The 13803-nt window shown below is 31.7% G+C and overlaps 1 protein-coding gene and 1 long non-coding RNA gene across 3 annotated transcripts; both read right to left on the reverse strand.

The window, feature by feature from the left end:
* Positions 1-88: 88 nt before the first annotated feature.
* Positions 89-3236, reverse strand: LOC106447928 (G-type lectin S-receptor-like serine/threonine-protein kinase SRK). Of its 2 annotated transcripts, XM_048777961.1 has the most exons (7): positions 2593-3147; positions 2345-2493; positions 1567-1777; positions 1232-1469; positions 1004-1154; positions 762-929; positions 155-628 (listed from the first exon to the last, which is right to left on the reverse strand). In XM_048777961.1, exons 1-7 carry the CDS (start codon positions 2615-2617, stop codon positions 581-583), a joined length of 990 nt encoding a protein of 329 aa, XP_048633918.1. In that variant the 5' UTR covers positions 2618-3147; the 3' UTR covers positions 155-580. The 2 variants fall into 2 exon arrangements, with proteins under 2 accessions (XP_048633917.1, XP_048633918.1); XM_048777960.1 differs by having other exon boundaries at positions 89-929; positions 2593-3236.
* Positions 3237-7795: 4559 nt separating this feature from the next.
* Positions 7796-8927, reverse strand: LOC111215328. Its single transcript, XR_002664312.2, has 2 exons — positions 8181-8927; positions 7796-8061 (listed from the first exon to the last, which is right to left on the reverse strand). It is a non-coding gene; the product is annotated as an uncharacterized LOC111215328 (long non-coding RNA).
* Between the last annotated feature and the right edge of the window lie 4876 nt (positions 8928-13803).

Genomic DNA, 13803 nt, shown 5'->3' on the forward strand with positions numbered 1-13803 from the left:
AGCTCATTATTAGACGTGGAAGTGGAAACTTCCATTGTAACAACTTACCAATAATATTACCGTACAGAACTTCACTCAAATAGACAAGTTTGATCCGTATCCAACAAAATACATACATGATGTTTATTGATATAAAGAAAATTAAAACATGTCAACTTTAGCTAGGTTCTATAGTTGACTGATATTTGCTGGTTGGCCGTGTGGTCGACGTAGACGTAGAACCGGTCTCAAAAGTACTGTAGGGCTGTTCGTTTGGTTGTCATAGGTACCGGCGGCAGCGGCAGCGTCAACATTCTGCGTCAATTCTTGTTCGTTTTGTTGACGCAGGAAGCTGCGTTTGACGCCGCGTCCGAACGCTGCGTCCTGCGGCTGACGCCGATAAAACCTGCGGTCGCGATATAGTATGCGGCAGCGTCAGCGGTAGCGTCAGCGGCTGCAAAACGAACAACAACTGTCGTCATTGACGCTGTCGCCGCCGCTGACGCTGACGCTGCCGCTGACGCCGAAACCTGCGGCAACCAAAGGAACAGGACTTGTATGTCTCTGGAGGTTTAGACCGAGGAAGCTCTGTTGAACTTTCTTACATTACCACAAGGGAGGACATTGTAGGTATGTCTCGTGGAATATTCTGTACGCACAAGGGAGGACATTGTTGTTAACATAGATGTAGAACCGATCTCAAAAGTACTGTATGTAGTGTCACTGTTAAAATAAACGGGAGGTTTAGGACGAGGAAGTTCGGTTGAACTTTCAAACATTACCACAAGGGAGGACATTGTAGGTCTGTCTTGTGGAATATTTTGTACGCATAACAGACCAATTTGGGTATATCGAACGATCTGAATCATTGTTAACGGTGAAGATGATGAATACATAATGGATGGATCAACTACCTCAAGCAAGCTTTCTTCTTCCCAGTTCCTCCACATCTGCTTATAAAATGGTTTTTAGTAATGTTACTTGGGAAAGAAACATAAATGAAACCTAGGATAGAATTACTTACGCATGTGAGGAGACTAGTCTCTCCCTTAGAGTTGGTGAACTTATAGTTCGCCTTGCCGCTTATTATTTCAAGAATCACAACTCCGAAACTAAAGACATCAGTTTTTTTTGTGAATATCTTGTCAGACCAGCACTCGGGAGCTATGTATCCCCTGAGTAAACCGAAAAATAAGACGATCAGTTATTGAAAGAGTTTTATTCACTTGTTGAGAAATGAATGTACAATTACCGGGTTCCAGATACCTTCTTTGTGTTGGTTTGGATATGGTCTCTACTAACTAGTCGAGAAATCCCAAAATCCGATATTTTGGGATTCATATCTTTATCAAGCAAGATGTTGCTTACTTTCAAATCTCGGTGGATGATCGTTACACATGAATCGTGGTGGAGATACGTCATTCCTCTTGCGATTCCTTTAATTATTTTATGTCTTATTTTCCAACTTAGCTTAGAGCTTTCGGTACTTCCTACAAATTGAACACATATTCGACTGAATTAGCTTCGGTCTGACCTCTAGACAGAAGAAGTTTTACCAAAACAAAAATTGAAAAAAAATATACCAACCAAAGAAATACAAATCAAGGCTTCGATTTGCGTGGTACTCGAACACCAATATGTGCCCGTCACTGTGGAAACAATACCCAAGTAGACTAATAACATTGAAGTGCTGAAGTTCTGAAATTAAATTCACCTCGTTCAAGAACTGAGAGGTTCCCGAATCTGACATTCTGGTCAGTCTCTTCACAGCGATATCTGTCCCCTCAACTAATTTTCCCTGCACACTCCAAAAAGTACAACATATTGTATTAGATTATGCATGATAAAAAGACACATGACCGAAACTATTGTGTAATTTCTTTTTCTGAACCATAAATTCGGAGCCAAAGTTTGGTGTACCAAGATTGAAACCATAAACTAAGGTAACTGAAGGAAACAACGATATAACTACCACCGCACTACAAAGAGCTGAGAAACGTTATCTCCGCTAGAAGGAAGAATAAGAAATTCAGAGATCTTAAGGCTATGTGGCTTCGATAAGTCATTAGTCTCTAGTTTAAAATGTTGACCCATCTTGTTTTTCTCTTTTTTGCCAAGATGGTTCAGAACCAAGATAATACTTTTTGTAGAATCTATCTTCATATATGATATTTACAGTTTAGCAAAAAAAACTACCACCGCACTACTGGAGAACACACAATAAACGGAAATTACTATTGTGTATTTTTTGATATTTCACATGAGCTTATAAACCCCAACATATTTTAGGTAGATAAATTGTTTTTATAGCTAATAAGAACCAACACGTTAACAAATATTATTATTTGTTATAATATAGTTGTACCTTGTAAACTGTACCAAATCCACCTTTGCCAAGTATGTTTGAATCACAAAAGTCGTTTGTTGCTTCAGCTATAGTTAGAAACGCTATCCGTTGAACTCGAGCTGCCACAACCTCGTACGAGTCAGTTCTATCTCCGTCGATTAGCAAATCTATGTTTCTCATTAAGACAAAACAAAACAAAAAAATATAGGTAGAACATCAAGAAATTGAATCAGATCAGATAATGAAATAAAGAAAGAAATTGTTACCAGTTGCTCCTGATGGCTTCTGCATTATCTTCCAGCACCACCATAAGATGGTGAAAGCCAGAACAGTGCAGATGGCTCCTCCGCCACCAATTATAACCCTTTTGATTGTTCCACTAAACCTTCTAGTTTTGCCTAGAAAAAACAGAATCAGTATTATTAATTTAGGATCATTCTTATTATTTTCCCTTAGTGTACCCTAGAATATTATATCTATTGCCACTGGACCTACTTTAAAAAAAACTGTTTATATAAACGTATCTATTTATTTCAAAACTCTAACCACATTATATTTTCTCGACCAAAAACAGTTATCACATTCTCTTTCTAAGCATTTTTTTTTTGTAAATGAAACATTTTTAATTGATATTTCTCTGAAATTTTGTTCCAAAATAGAATTTGTTGTATTTCATTTTGAAATTGATTTATATAATTAACGATGCAAATTAGCTGCAAAATTAAGGTTTATACTCTTAATATAGATGAGCAGCAGAATGTTGGTCTTAAACGCGATAAATGATGAATTGGATTCAGATATTTTAATCACCTAACGTGGGTTTAAGAATGATGAATGACTTTTCAGAAGCCCTTTTTTTTTAACAACCAGAAGTCCATTTAACTAATCCACTTAAATTGGATTCAGATATTATAAATTCAGTTCAATAAAAGTAAAATTATTTGTATAAAAATAAAGTACAAACCATGATAACTTATAATTCTTAGAACTACAAATTATTTAAGGAAAAATTGCATTTTAAACAATGAAGGTGTAAAAAGGTAGCACTTTAAACCTCAGTGCTCAAAAACTCACACTTTAAACCCTCAAACCAATTTTATTAACACATTAAATTTTGAAACTAACTGACTTCTTTACCAAGCAAAAATGTGACCGATACTGCTCATCCGTGTGTAAAAAAGTATGACGTGTCAGTTGTTTTTTTTAATTAATAAATAATAAAAATATTTAAAATAACAAAAAAATAAAATTAATTTAAAAATCAGAAATAAATGAACAGAGATAATTCTTAGAAAAATAAATACATAAAAATTGAAATTTATAAATAAATTAAAATAAAATTTAAAATAAAATTAAAATGAATTAAAATCTAAATTTATCAATATAATTTAATAATTTAATAATTTAATAATAAAAAATAAAATTTAAAATAAATAAACAAAAATAAAAATAAATTTTAAAAACTAAAAAATAATAAAATAAACTTAAATATAATTCAAAAAATCAAAAAAAAAATCGAAATAAGCAAATAAATCCCAAAATTTAATATACGCAACTAAAAATTTTCAAAATATTTTTTATATGTGACAATTTTCCTATCCCTTTTCCGATATATTAATAATAACTATTTCTGAAATATGACCCTTGATGTTGATGGACTTTGACATATCATCCTTTAAACTCATCACCATTAAACATGATATATCAGAAATCACCACCAATGTGTTATCTTCTTACATTGTCATGGTTTTCACTAGCATTTCTTGAATTTATTTACTTATTTTGATTTTTTTTTAATTATTTTGAATTTATTATTAAATTTTAATTTAATTTATTTTTATTTTTGGATTTATGTTAGAGTTTTTTTTGTTTTTGTCTTATTTTAATTTGTTAGTTAATTAAAAAAATTATTAATTTATTTTTGATATTTTAATTTACTTTTAATTTATCAATAAATTTAAATTTATTCATTTATTTTTAAAGTTTTTTTTTGAGTTTTTTTTTGCATTTATCTCTGATTTTTAAATTAATTTTATTTTTTGTTATTTTAAATATTTTTATTATTTATTAATTAAAAAAACAACTGACACGTCATACCTTTTTACCCACGGATGAACAGTACCAGTCACATTTTTGCTTGGTAAAGAAGTCAGTTAGTTTCAAGGTTTAATGTGTTAATATAATTGGTTTGAAGTGTGAGTTTTTAAGCACTGAGGTTTAAAGTGCTACCTTTTTACACATCTTATATATTAAAAGAGAAGTCATGACTTCTTTCATGTGTGATTTTTTTTTTTGGACCATCACTTAGAAATCTTATTAAATGTATTTTATTAAGAATAATAATACATAGAATCTTTAAAATACTTTAATCATAATATCTTTTGATATCTTTTTATTTAAAATATAAATATATTTATTTTAAAAATCTAACAAATCTGTTTTAAAAGATTTTTACAAAATCTTCATTTTCAAAATTATATTTAAATATTTTTCACTAATTTCGAAGTTAGTTTGAAATATTATTATACATTAATAAATTCAGTAATCATTTATAAAATCAAAAATCTAAAATTCTGTAATATTTTATATATTATATAATCATAATCAATCATATTAAAAGAAAATTATTATATTGAGCTAAGTATAATAAAATTGTATTAAAATTATAAATTTTATAAATTTTATTTTCATAAGTATAAAATATTTATGTTCAAAAATAAAATCTAATATGTTGGTAAGATGGATTAAGCAAAATATATAATACATGTATAAAAATTAACATGTATTTCTTTAAAGCTTATAATATAAAATCTTTGTAACTACTTTAATCTTAATATATTTTCATTTTAAATATAATATATATTTATATATTATATTTAAAAATTCTAATAAATCTGTGTAAAAGTATTTTAACAATAATTTAATATATTTTAAGTTATCGTTTATAAAATGAAAAATAAATAAATTATATCCTATTTTACCCACTTTATAGTCATGATCATGTTAAAATACAATTATTATACTTAAATAAATATGATAAAAGTATATTCAATTGATAAATTTATAAATTTTATTTTCATAAATATAAATTATTTATTTTAAAAATATAATATGATGATAGAACGGCTTAAAATTAACAAACCTTATAATACATGTCTAAAAATTAACATATCTTAGACTTTTTTTATATACAATAATATATTATCTAAAATGAATAAGTATAAAAAATATTAGTAAAAAGAAATACAGCTTTGAAACACGGGTCAGAATTTAGCATAAATTAAATACAAAATAAGTTTCAAATATGTTTTCTCATAAATATAATAATTTGCTTAATAAATAAATGCAAATACAATAAGATAAATATATAATAAGAAGTGAAAATACATACGGTTTTAACCAAATGATTAATTATAACATGTAAATTATAAAATGATTATATTTGAAGTAGTTATATAAACATTTAAATATATGATTAATGTTAAAAAAATATCAATAATGTTTAAAAATAATAATTTATGTATAAAAAAGTAAAAACAAACACCCGCGCGGTTGCGCGGATCAAAATCTAGTTCATGGTTTAAAATGTGATTTTCCCAATTATTTAATGTATAAGAAACAGGTTTCCAAAACTAAAATAATTCCGCATTAGATTATAAATTCTTTGGCATAATGTAAAATAAAGTTTACCAAAAGTATAACTTTAAAAATATTTTAATCTATTTGTTGTATTTGATATTCGAACTAAAAGGTGTTTCTTTTATTTCCATTTCATATCTCTTGCCATATATTGGATAGTAATCTTGTAGATTTTGTGAGTGCGTTCGTGAGGATCTTCCTGCAAAAACTAAGTTTTTTTTTGCAAAATCACATTTTCTTTCAAAATCACAAAATCATTTTCCCAGCAAAAACATAAAATCATATTTTTCACCAAACTGCAAAATCACATTTTCTGCCAAAATCGCGGAACTACATTTTGCGACCAAAACCGTATATTCAATTTCTCCCAAAAAATTTATGGAATCGTATTTTCTCGCAAAAACTGCAAAGTCTTCTTTTTCTGCCAAAATTGCATAATCAAAATTTTCACTAAAACTGTAAAATCTTATTTTCTGCCAAACCGCAAAATCATATTTTCCTGCCAAAATTAAAACCAAAATTCACATTTTCTCACCAAAATTGCAAAATCACATTTTTTCTACTTAAACCGCAAAATCAATTTTCTCCAAAACCGCAAAATATTTTTTTCTTGCCAAACCATGAAATCACTTTTTCTTGTCAAAACCAAATAATCTTATATTCCTGCCAAAACCATAAATTCACTTTTCTGCAAAAATTATAGAATCACATTTTCCACGAAAACCGCAAATCACATTTTCTTGCCAAAACCGAATAATTATCCTTTCTCACCAACACAAAATTGTATTTTCTGGTAACCCGTAAATTCAATTTTCCGCCAAAATCGTATAATTATATTTTTCCTGCTAAAAACTACAAAATCACTTTTCTCGTCAAATTCACACAAATAATTTTCCCATTAAAATCACAAAATTACTTTTTCCGCTAAATCTGCAAAATCATTTTTTCCTGTCCAAATCGCGAAATCAGATTTTTACATCAAACATAAAATTATTTTTTCCACTAAAATTGCAAAATTGTTTCTTATGTCAAAAAAAATACCGTTGAAACATCCCATCAAAACTGCAAAATTATGCGCTCGATCTTTAACATGATTATAGATGGGAGAAAGACGATGCTGATGACCAAACAAGAAAATAAACATATTGCCGGCATTTTTCCACTTTCCTTAATTATTCCCCATGTATTGATTGTTACCAATTTAGTCCAAACATTTAAAATTGTGCATATTGCCCCAAATTAACGCCGATGTGTCAATTATATTATTCATGGTATGTTTTGACTATAGAGTCACCACTGTACCTCATGGATTTGAATTCGGTTGGTTAAGGCCGGTTTGATAGGGTATCTTTCAATTCAATTAAAAATCTGAGATGTGGAATTGGTTAATTTTATAAATGTAATATTTACTTGGTTTGTCTTTTATTGTTTTTTTTTTGTTATCCTGTCAAGATGGTAGCGGCATGCAATTAGTATTGGTGGATTAGGAATTGCAAAAAAATAAAATAAATTAGTACATGAGCCTCTTACAAAATATTAAGGGTGCATTTATAAAGGTAGTCACATTTAATGTGAATACTGTATTATTACAAATCTATAGCAGTGCAGTACACTTTCTATGAATATTTTTTTTATGATCTATAAAAAAGCATACAGTTCTACAACAAAGTATATATTATATTTTTCCGCGATGGATATAATAAATAAATATATAGTTATATAGTTATTATTTCGTGTTGAAAAAAAAATTATTTTATTATATAATTTCATATTAAAATAGTCATAAGAGAAATTATTGGAAAAAAACAAATATAGATGTATATATATTTATTTTCCGTTCCAGCCCGGAGGTGGTAGCCCTTTTCTGGGTGGTAGTGTTACAGTGCATACATAATCGTAGCAATTGCAATAGCGATTATTGTCTCTAACAATACACTCGCCGTTTATATATCCAGTTTTTCCGAATGTCCCCTTGCAAAGACGCTTACATTCAGTATTATGGTTTGGTTTATTACACATCTCCGGCGGTGCATTTTCGAGTGCACTTCCACGACAACGACGCTCTTCTTCTTTTTCATAATTAGCATTTGTTTTTCCTATTGAAATTTGACGTTAAGTGAGAATAGAAATTAACAAAAAAAGAGACTACATAAGAAATTATAAATTGTAAAACCATAAACCATTCACAAAACTTATTAAATGTGTTATAAATCACCTGTCAAAATTAACAAAGGTATCATAAGAATAATAGAGAAGGAAACTAAGTTTTCTCTTTTATACATGCTTTTTTCTTCTTCGTTTTTGATTTTTTAAATTAATTTAATATTATATGTACCTCATTGTCAAGTTAACGTATATAAAAGAGTTTTTAATTCTTAAAATAGAACTAAGTAAATGGAAAACAAGGAGAAAAACATAAATTTAAGGAATACCACATAATTGAAGCAAACCCTTAAATATCGTATTCATGAAAGTAGGTTATGGCTTATATAAGTGTACGGCTGATTCAACCATAAATTTTGGAAACTTTGCTAAAAAAAGACAACTTATCTTAGTTACTGTCTCCTAGAACAAAACCAACTTCTAACATTTTTGGACAATAATTATCCCTACACATTATAAAAATTCATATCAATTTAATGAGAAGTCAAACAGGTAAAGAAAAATACAAAAGATGATTTTAACATACATGAGCACTTAAAAAAAAAAATACTTGTGATGGTCTAAAAGTGTTAGAAAACTAATCTTCCATCTACGGTGAATTAGAAAAATGAACCCGCTGAAAACACGATAATTTACTGGAGTTAGAAAACATAACTAGATTTTGACCCGTGCAACCGCACGGGTGTTTGTTTTCACTTTTCTATACATAAATTATTGTTTTAGAACATAAGTGGTATATATTTTTAATGTTAATCATATACTTAAATATTTATATAACTATTTCAAATACAATAATTTTATAATTTACATGTTATAATTAATTAATTGTTTAAACCTTATGTATTTGCCACTTCTTATTATATATTTATCTTATTGTATTTGCATTTAGTTATTAAGCAAATTAATATATTCATGAGAAAATATATTAAAAAAATATTTTATATTTAATTTATGCTAAATTCTGACCCGTATTTCAAAACTGGATTTCTTTTTACCAATATTTTTATGCTTATTCATTTTAGATAATTTATTACTGTATATATAAAAGTGTAAGATAAGTTAATTTTTAGACATGTATTATATAGTTTGTTAATTTTAAGTCGTTCTACCATCATATTATATTTTAAATAAATAGTTTATATTTATGAAAATAAAATTTATAAATTTATCAATTGAATATGATTTTATAATATTTATTTTAGTATACTAATTATATTTTAACATGATCATGACTATAAAAGTAGATAAAATAGGATATAATTTATTTATTTTCATTTTTAAACGATAACTTAAAATACATTAAGTTATTGTTTAAATATTACACAGATTTATTAGAATTTTTAAAATATAATATATAAATATATATTATATTTAAAATGAAAATATATTATGATTAAAATAGTTACAAAGATTTTATATTATTAACTTTAAAGAAATACATGTTAATTTTTATACATATATTATATAGTTTGATAATGTTAACCCATCTTACCAACATATTTGATTTTATTTTTGAGCATATATTTTATAATTACGAAAATAAAATATATAAATATATAAATTTAATACAATTTTATTATACTTAGATCAATATAATAATTTTAATTTAATATGATTGATTATGATTATATAATAACTAAAATATTATAGATTTTTTATTTTTCATTTTATATAACTGAATATATTAATGTATAATAATATTTTAAACTAATTTTGAAATTAGTGAAAATATTTAAATATAATTTCAAAAATAAAGATCTTGTAAAAATCTTTTAAAACAGATTTGTTAGAATTTTAAAATAAATATATTTATATTTAAAATGAAAAGATATCAAAAGATACTATGATTAAAATATTTTAAAAATTATATTATATAGTATGAATTTCTATGAATTGGTCCATTAGGTCCATTTTAAAAAAAATCACACATGAATCAAGGTTGTGACTTCTGTTTTAATATATAAGATATGCAATATTTGCTTCAATCTTTTATTTGTAATATAATCTAGAAATGACAGATCAGATCGTCTTCACTTTAACCTCAAATCTACTATTGGTAATGTCTACATTCTATTGTTTTCTATTTCAACAATGTAAACTCAGAGAGAATGTGTTACGGAAACTATTGTGTATTGTATTCACATACGTCAAGTATTTATACATCTTTACAATATCTTCTTGAGAAGATTTGGCTACATCTACAACTACCAAAGATTTATCTACAATACATTGTACTTATGTCAACAAACTCAATCTCTATCGAGATATGACAGAACCAATACGGTCCGACCAACCTAAACCACTCTTAATACTCCCCTTCAAGTTGGCGCGTTTAAGTTTCGAACGCCCAACTTGTTCAGTAGATAGTGAAACGATGAGCTCCCCAAAGCCTTTGTCATTATATCGGCTAGTTGCTCCGTGGTCCGTACATGACGAAACGTGATCAGCCGATCCTGAACTGCATCACGCACACTATGACAGTCTCAATCGATGTGTTTCGTCCTTTCGTGAAACACATGGTTTGTAGCTATGTAAATGGCCGATTTACTATTGCAGAACACACTGCATAGGGTCACTGTTTCACTCCAAAGTCTCCCAGCAAACGCTTCAACCATTTCAACTCTCGTAGTGTCGCCGCCATCGCCCTATACTCTGCTTCTGTGGAAGAATGAGACATGGTGTCCTGCTTCTTGGTCTTCCAGGAAATGGGTGAGTCTCCCAACAGCACCACAAACGCAGACAGCGATCTTCTCGACAATGGACATGAAGCCCAATCCGAATCGCAGAAGGCTCTTAACATAATCCCTTGTCCTGGACACCCCTTCAGGTACTTGAGCACATGCACCACCGCATCCCAATGAGCCTCCCTTGGCTTATGCATTACTTGTGATAAGATATGGATCGTATAGCTCAGTTCTGGTCTTGTAATCGCAAGATACACCAGCCAACCAACAACTCGTCTAAACCTCACTGGATCTCGGTAGAATGGCCCCTTGTCCGCCAACAGTTTGTGATTCTGCTCCATAGGCGTCGCTACTGGCTTACAACCCAACAAGCCCGCTTCTGCCACTATGTCCAGAGCATACTTCCTCTGCGAAAGAAACATTCCCATCGGCCCTCTTGCTATCTCGATACCAAGGAAATACTTTGCTTTTCCCAAATCCTTTATCTTGAACCACTCGTTCAAGTAAGCTTTGAATCTCGTCAACATGTTCAAGTCATCATCAGCGATTATCAGATCATCTACGTAGATGAGAACGCGCAGACTTCGGCCATTTTGATGTACGTGAACCGGGAGTAATCATAGTATGATTGTTTGAATCTGAACTTCTTAAGCACATTTGTAAGCTTAGCGAACCAACAGCACGGAGCCTGCTTCAAGCCATACAAGGATTTTCTCAGTTTACACACTTTCGTGGGACTGTCTCCATAGAAGCCTGGAGGCATCTTCATATACACTTCTTCCTCTAAGTCCCCATGCAGGAAAGCGTTGTGCACGTCCATCTGATGCACCTCCCAGTTCTTCGCAACTGTTACTTCCAACAACGTGCGAACAGTCGTTATCTTCACCACAGGCGCAAACTTTTCCCCATAATCTCGTCCTTCCACTTGTCTGTTGCCGCACACAACGAGTCGTGCTTTGGGTCTCTCCACTGTCCAGTCCGCGTTGTACTTGTACTTGAAAACCCACTGACATATCAATGCTTTCTTTCCTTTAGGCAACTCTGTAACATCCCAAGTTCTCTGTTCTTCCAAGGAAACTACATCCGTCGACATAGCTCCGTTCCATATAGGATCGAGCATTGCTTCTCTCCAGGTTTGCGGCTCCACACCTGCGGAGATCGCTGCGAGAAAAGCTTGGTGTCTCTCTGAGAACACCGCATCAGTGACATAAGCTGTAATGGGATATGAGGAAGCAGTTTTACCTTGACTCGTTTCTGAGTGCCGAGACGGAGCGGGATGAACTGGGGGTGTGTTGTGTTTATCAGGACTACATTGCGAGTTGTATGTTACGTAATCACAAAGCTTGACTGAAGGCACTGGAACACGATGACCTCTGCCAAGGTTTTGTTGTGTTTCTGCCACCACAGGTTGCTCTGTTTCTGTAACCGTAGTCTCTGAAGTAGGCTCTGTTTCCGGTACTCTGAGCTCTATCGCTGGGCCAGCAGACTCCACCGTCTCTGTTACAGCTTTTGTATCTACCTGCATCTTTTCTTCGTCGTTTCTGGGTTACTCCCCCTGGACTCTGGAACTGGCTCGATAGGAGCGTGAACCTCAACAATCTTAGGCAGAGATGAGAGCTCCGCAGGAGAGCTGGTTTGATCATCGTGAAATGGGAATGACGACTCACTGAACTCCACGTCTCGGGACACAAAGAATTCTTCATTCTCCAGATCATACAACCTCCATCCTTTCTTGCCGAATGGATATCCGACGAAAGTACATTTTCTGCTCCTTGCTTTGAACTTGTCTTTGTTGCGAGATGATTTGTGTGCGTAACATAGACATCCGAACGTTTTGATTTTGTCGTATGATGGAGACTTTCCATACAGACACTCGTACGGAGATTTCCCATTCAAGAGACTGGAGGGAGTTTGATGGATAAGATGTGCTGCGGTTAGAACACTCTCGCCCCAGAACTTGATAGGGAGATTCGCCAGAAACATGATTGATATTGATATGTTGAGGATATGCTGGTGCTTCCTTTCCACTCTACCGTTTTGTTGTGGAGTTGCTACGCAGGAAGTACTTCGACAGACACAAGAACTCTGTCCCATTGTCACTGCGGACTGTTTGAACTTGACTCGTACCGATTTAAAGTCTGCGATAGGTTCTCGGCTTATACGACTTGTTTTATACGAATCGAGCATCTCTCCAAAGACAATTTTTAAGCCAACTGGAAGTGCTAGACCAAAATTTCGGATTTCTTTTATAGCGCTATTATCCTTGTGTCGGATGTACAAGAGTCATCTTCGTGAGATGGCTAAGTCTGTTTAGGACGTTCAAGAGTTCGATGTGATCAGCACCGAACTTGGCGGCAGATGTCACCGTTTGGGTTTTTGCGCAAAATATGTGTTTGGCTGAGGCGTTTAACATGTATATTGTTTTTCGTGACGAAGGTTTCGTTTTGTTGGCCAGGAAAAAACAACTCTTAAGGCGTTTTTTGCGACGTCTCCCGATGCCAAAGGTTAATTTTCCCTAACGACTGGTTTATTTTCGAGGACTTGAAAAAAATTGCGGATGAAGATGTTTCGCTTGGTTAAAATGTGTCGGAAACATTGAGGGCATGGTCAGATGTTTCGAATTTGAGAGTATACGAGTATACGTATCCACTCCCCCCCCCCTTTTTAGTGGGGCGGACAGCTGAATTTGTCTTTCGCCAAACTGCCTACGTACTCCTTATGGAGATCAAGCCGTCTCGTAGTACGGTAGTCGCGAGGTAGTTTGTTTAGTGATAGTATTTTTTGAGATGCATTCCGTTCCAGGTTCTCGGAATTTTTACGCCTTGCATGTTGGCTATTTCGTAGGAGCCCGGTCGAACGACCTTTTCGATCTTATAGGGTCCTTCCCAATACGCTCCAAGTTTTCCCGTGTTTCGTTCAGCGGTGTTTTGGAAGACTTTGCGAAGGACCAAAACCCCTTCATTGAATCTGCGATTCCGTACGTTGGAATTA

The sequence above is a fragment of the Brassica napus genome, chromosome A4, assembly GCF_020379485.1.
Source record: "Brassica napus cultivar Da-Ae chromosome A4, Da-Ae, whole genome shotgun sequence".
NCBI classification, from domain to species: Eukaryota; Viridiplantae; Streptophyta; class Magnoliopsida; order Brassicales; family Brassicaceae; genus Brassica; species Brassica napus.

Excerpts from the sequence above, each read along its gene's own strand:
- LOC106447928 (XM_048777960.1), bottom strand. The coding sequence starts at position 2,617 with ATGCAGAAGCCATCAGGAGCAACTG. Across the intron at positions 1,155-1,231 it reads AAGAAGGTATCTGGAACCCG|GGGATACATAGCTCCCGAGT; the intron begins GTAATTGTACAT and ends CGGTTTACTCAG. Across the intron at positions 930-1,003 it reads AGACTAGTCTCCTCACATGC|ATGTGGAGGAACTGGGAAGA; the intron begins GTAAGTAATTCT and ends TTTTATAAGCAG.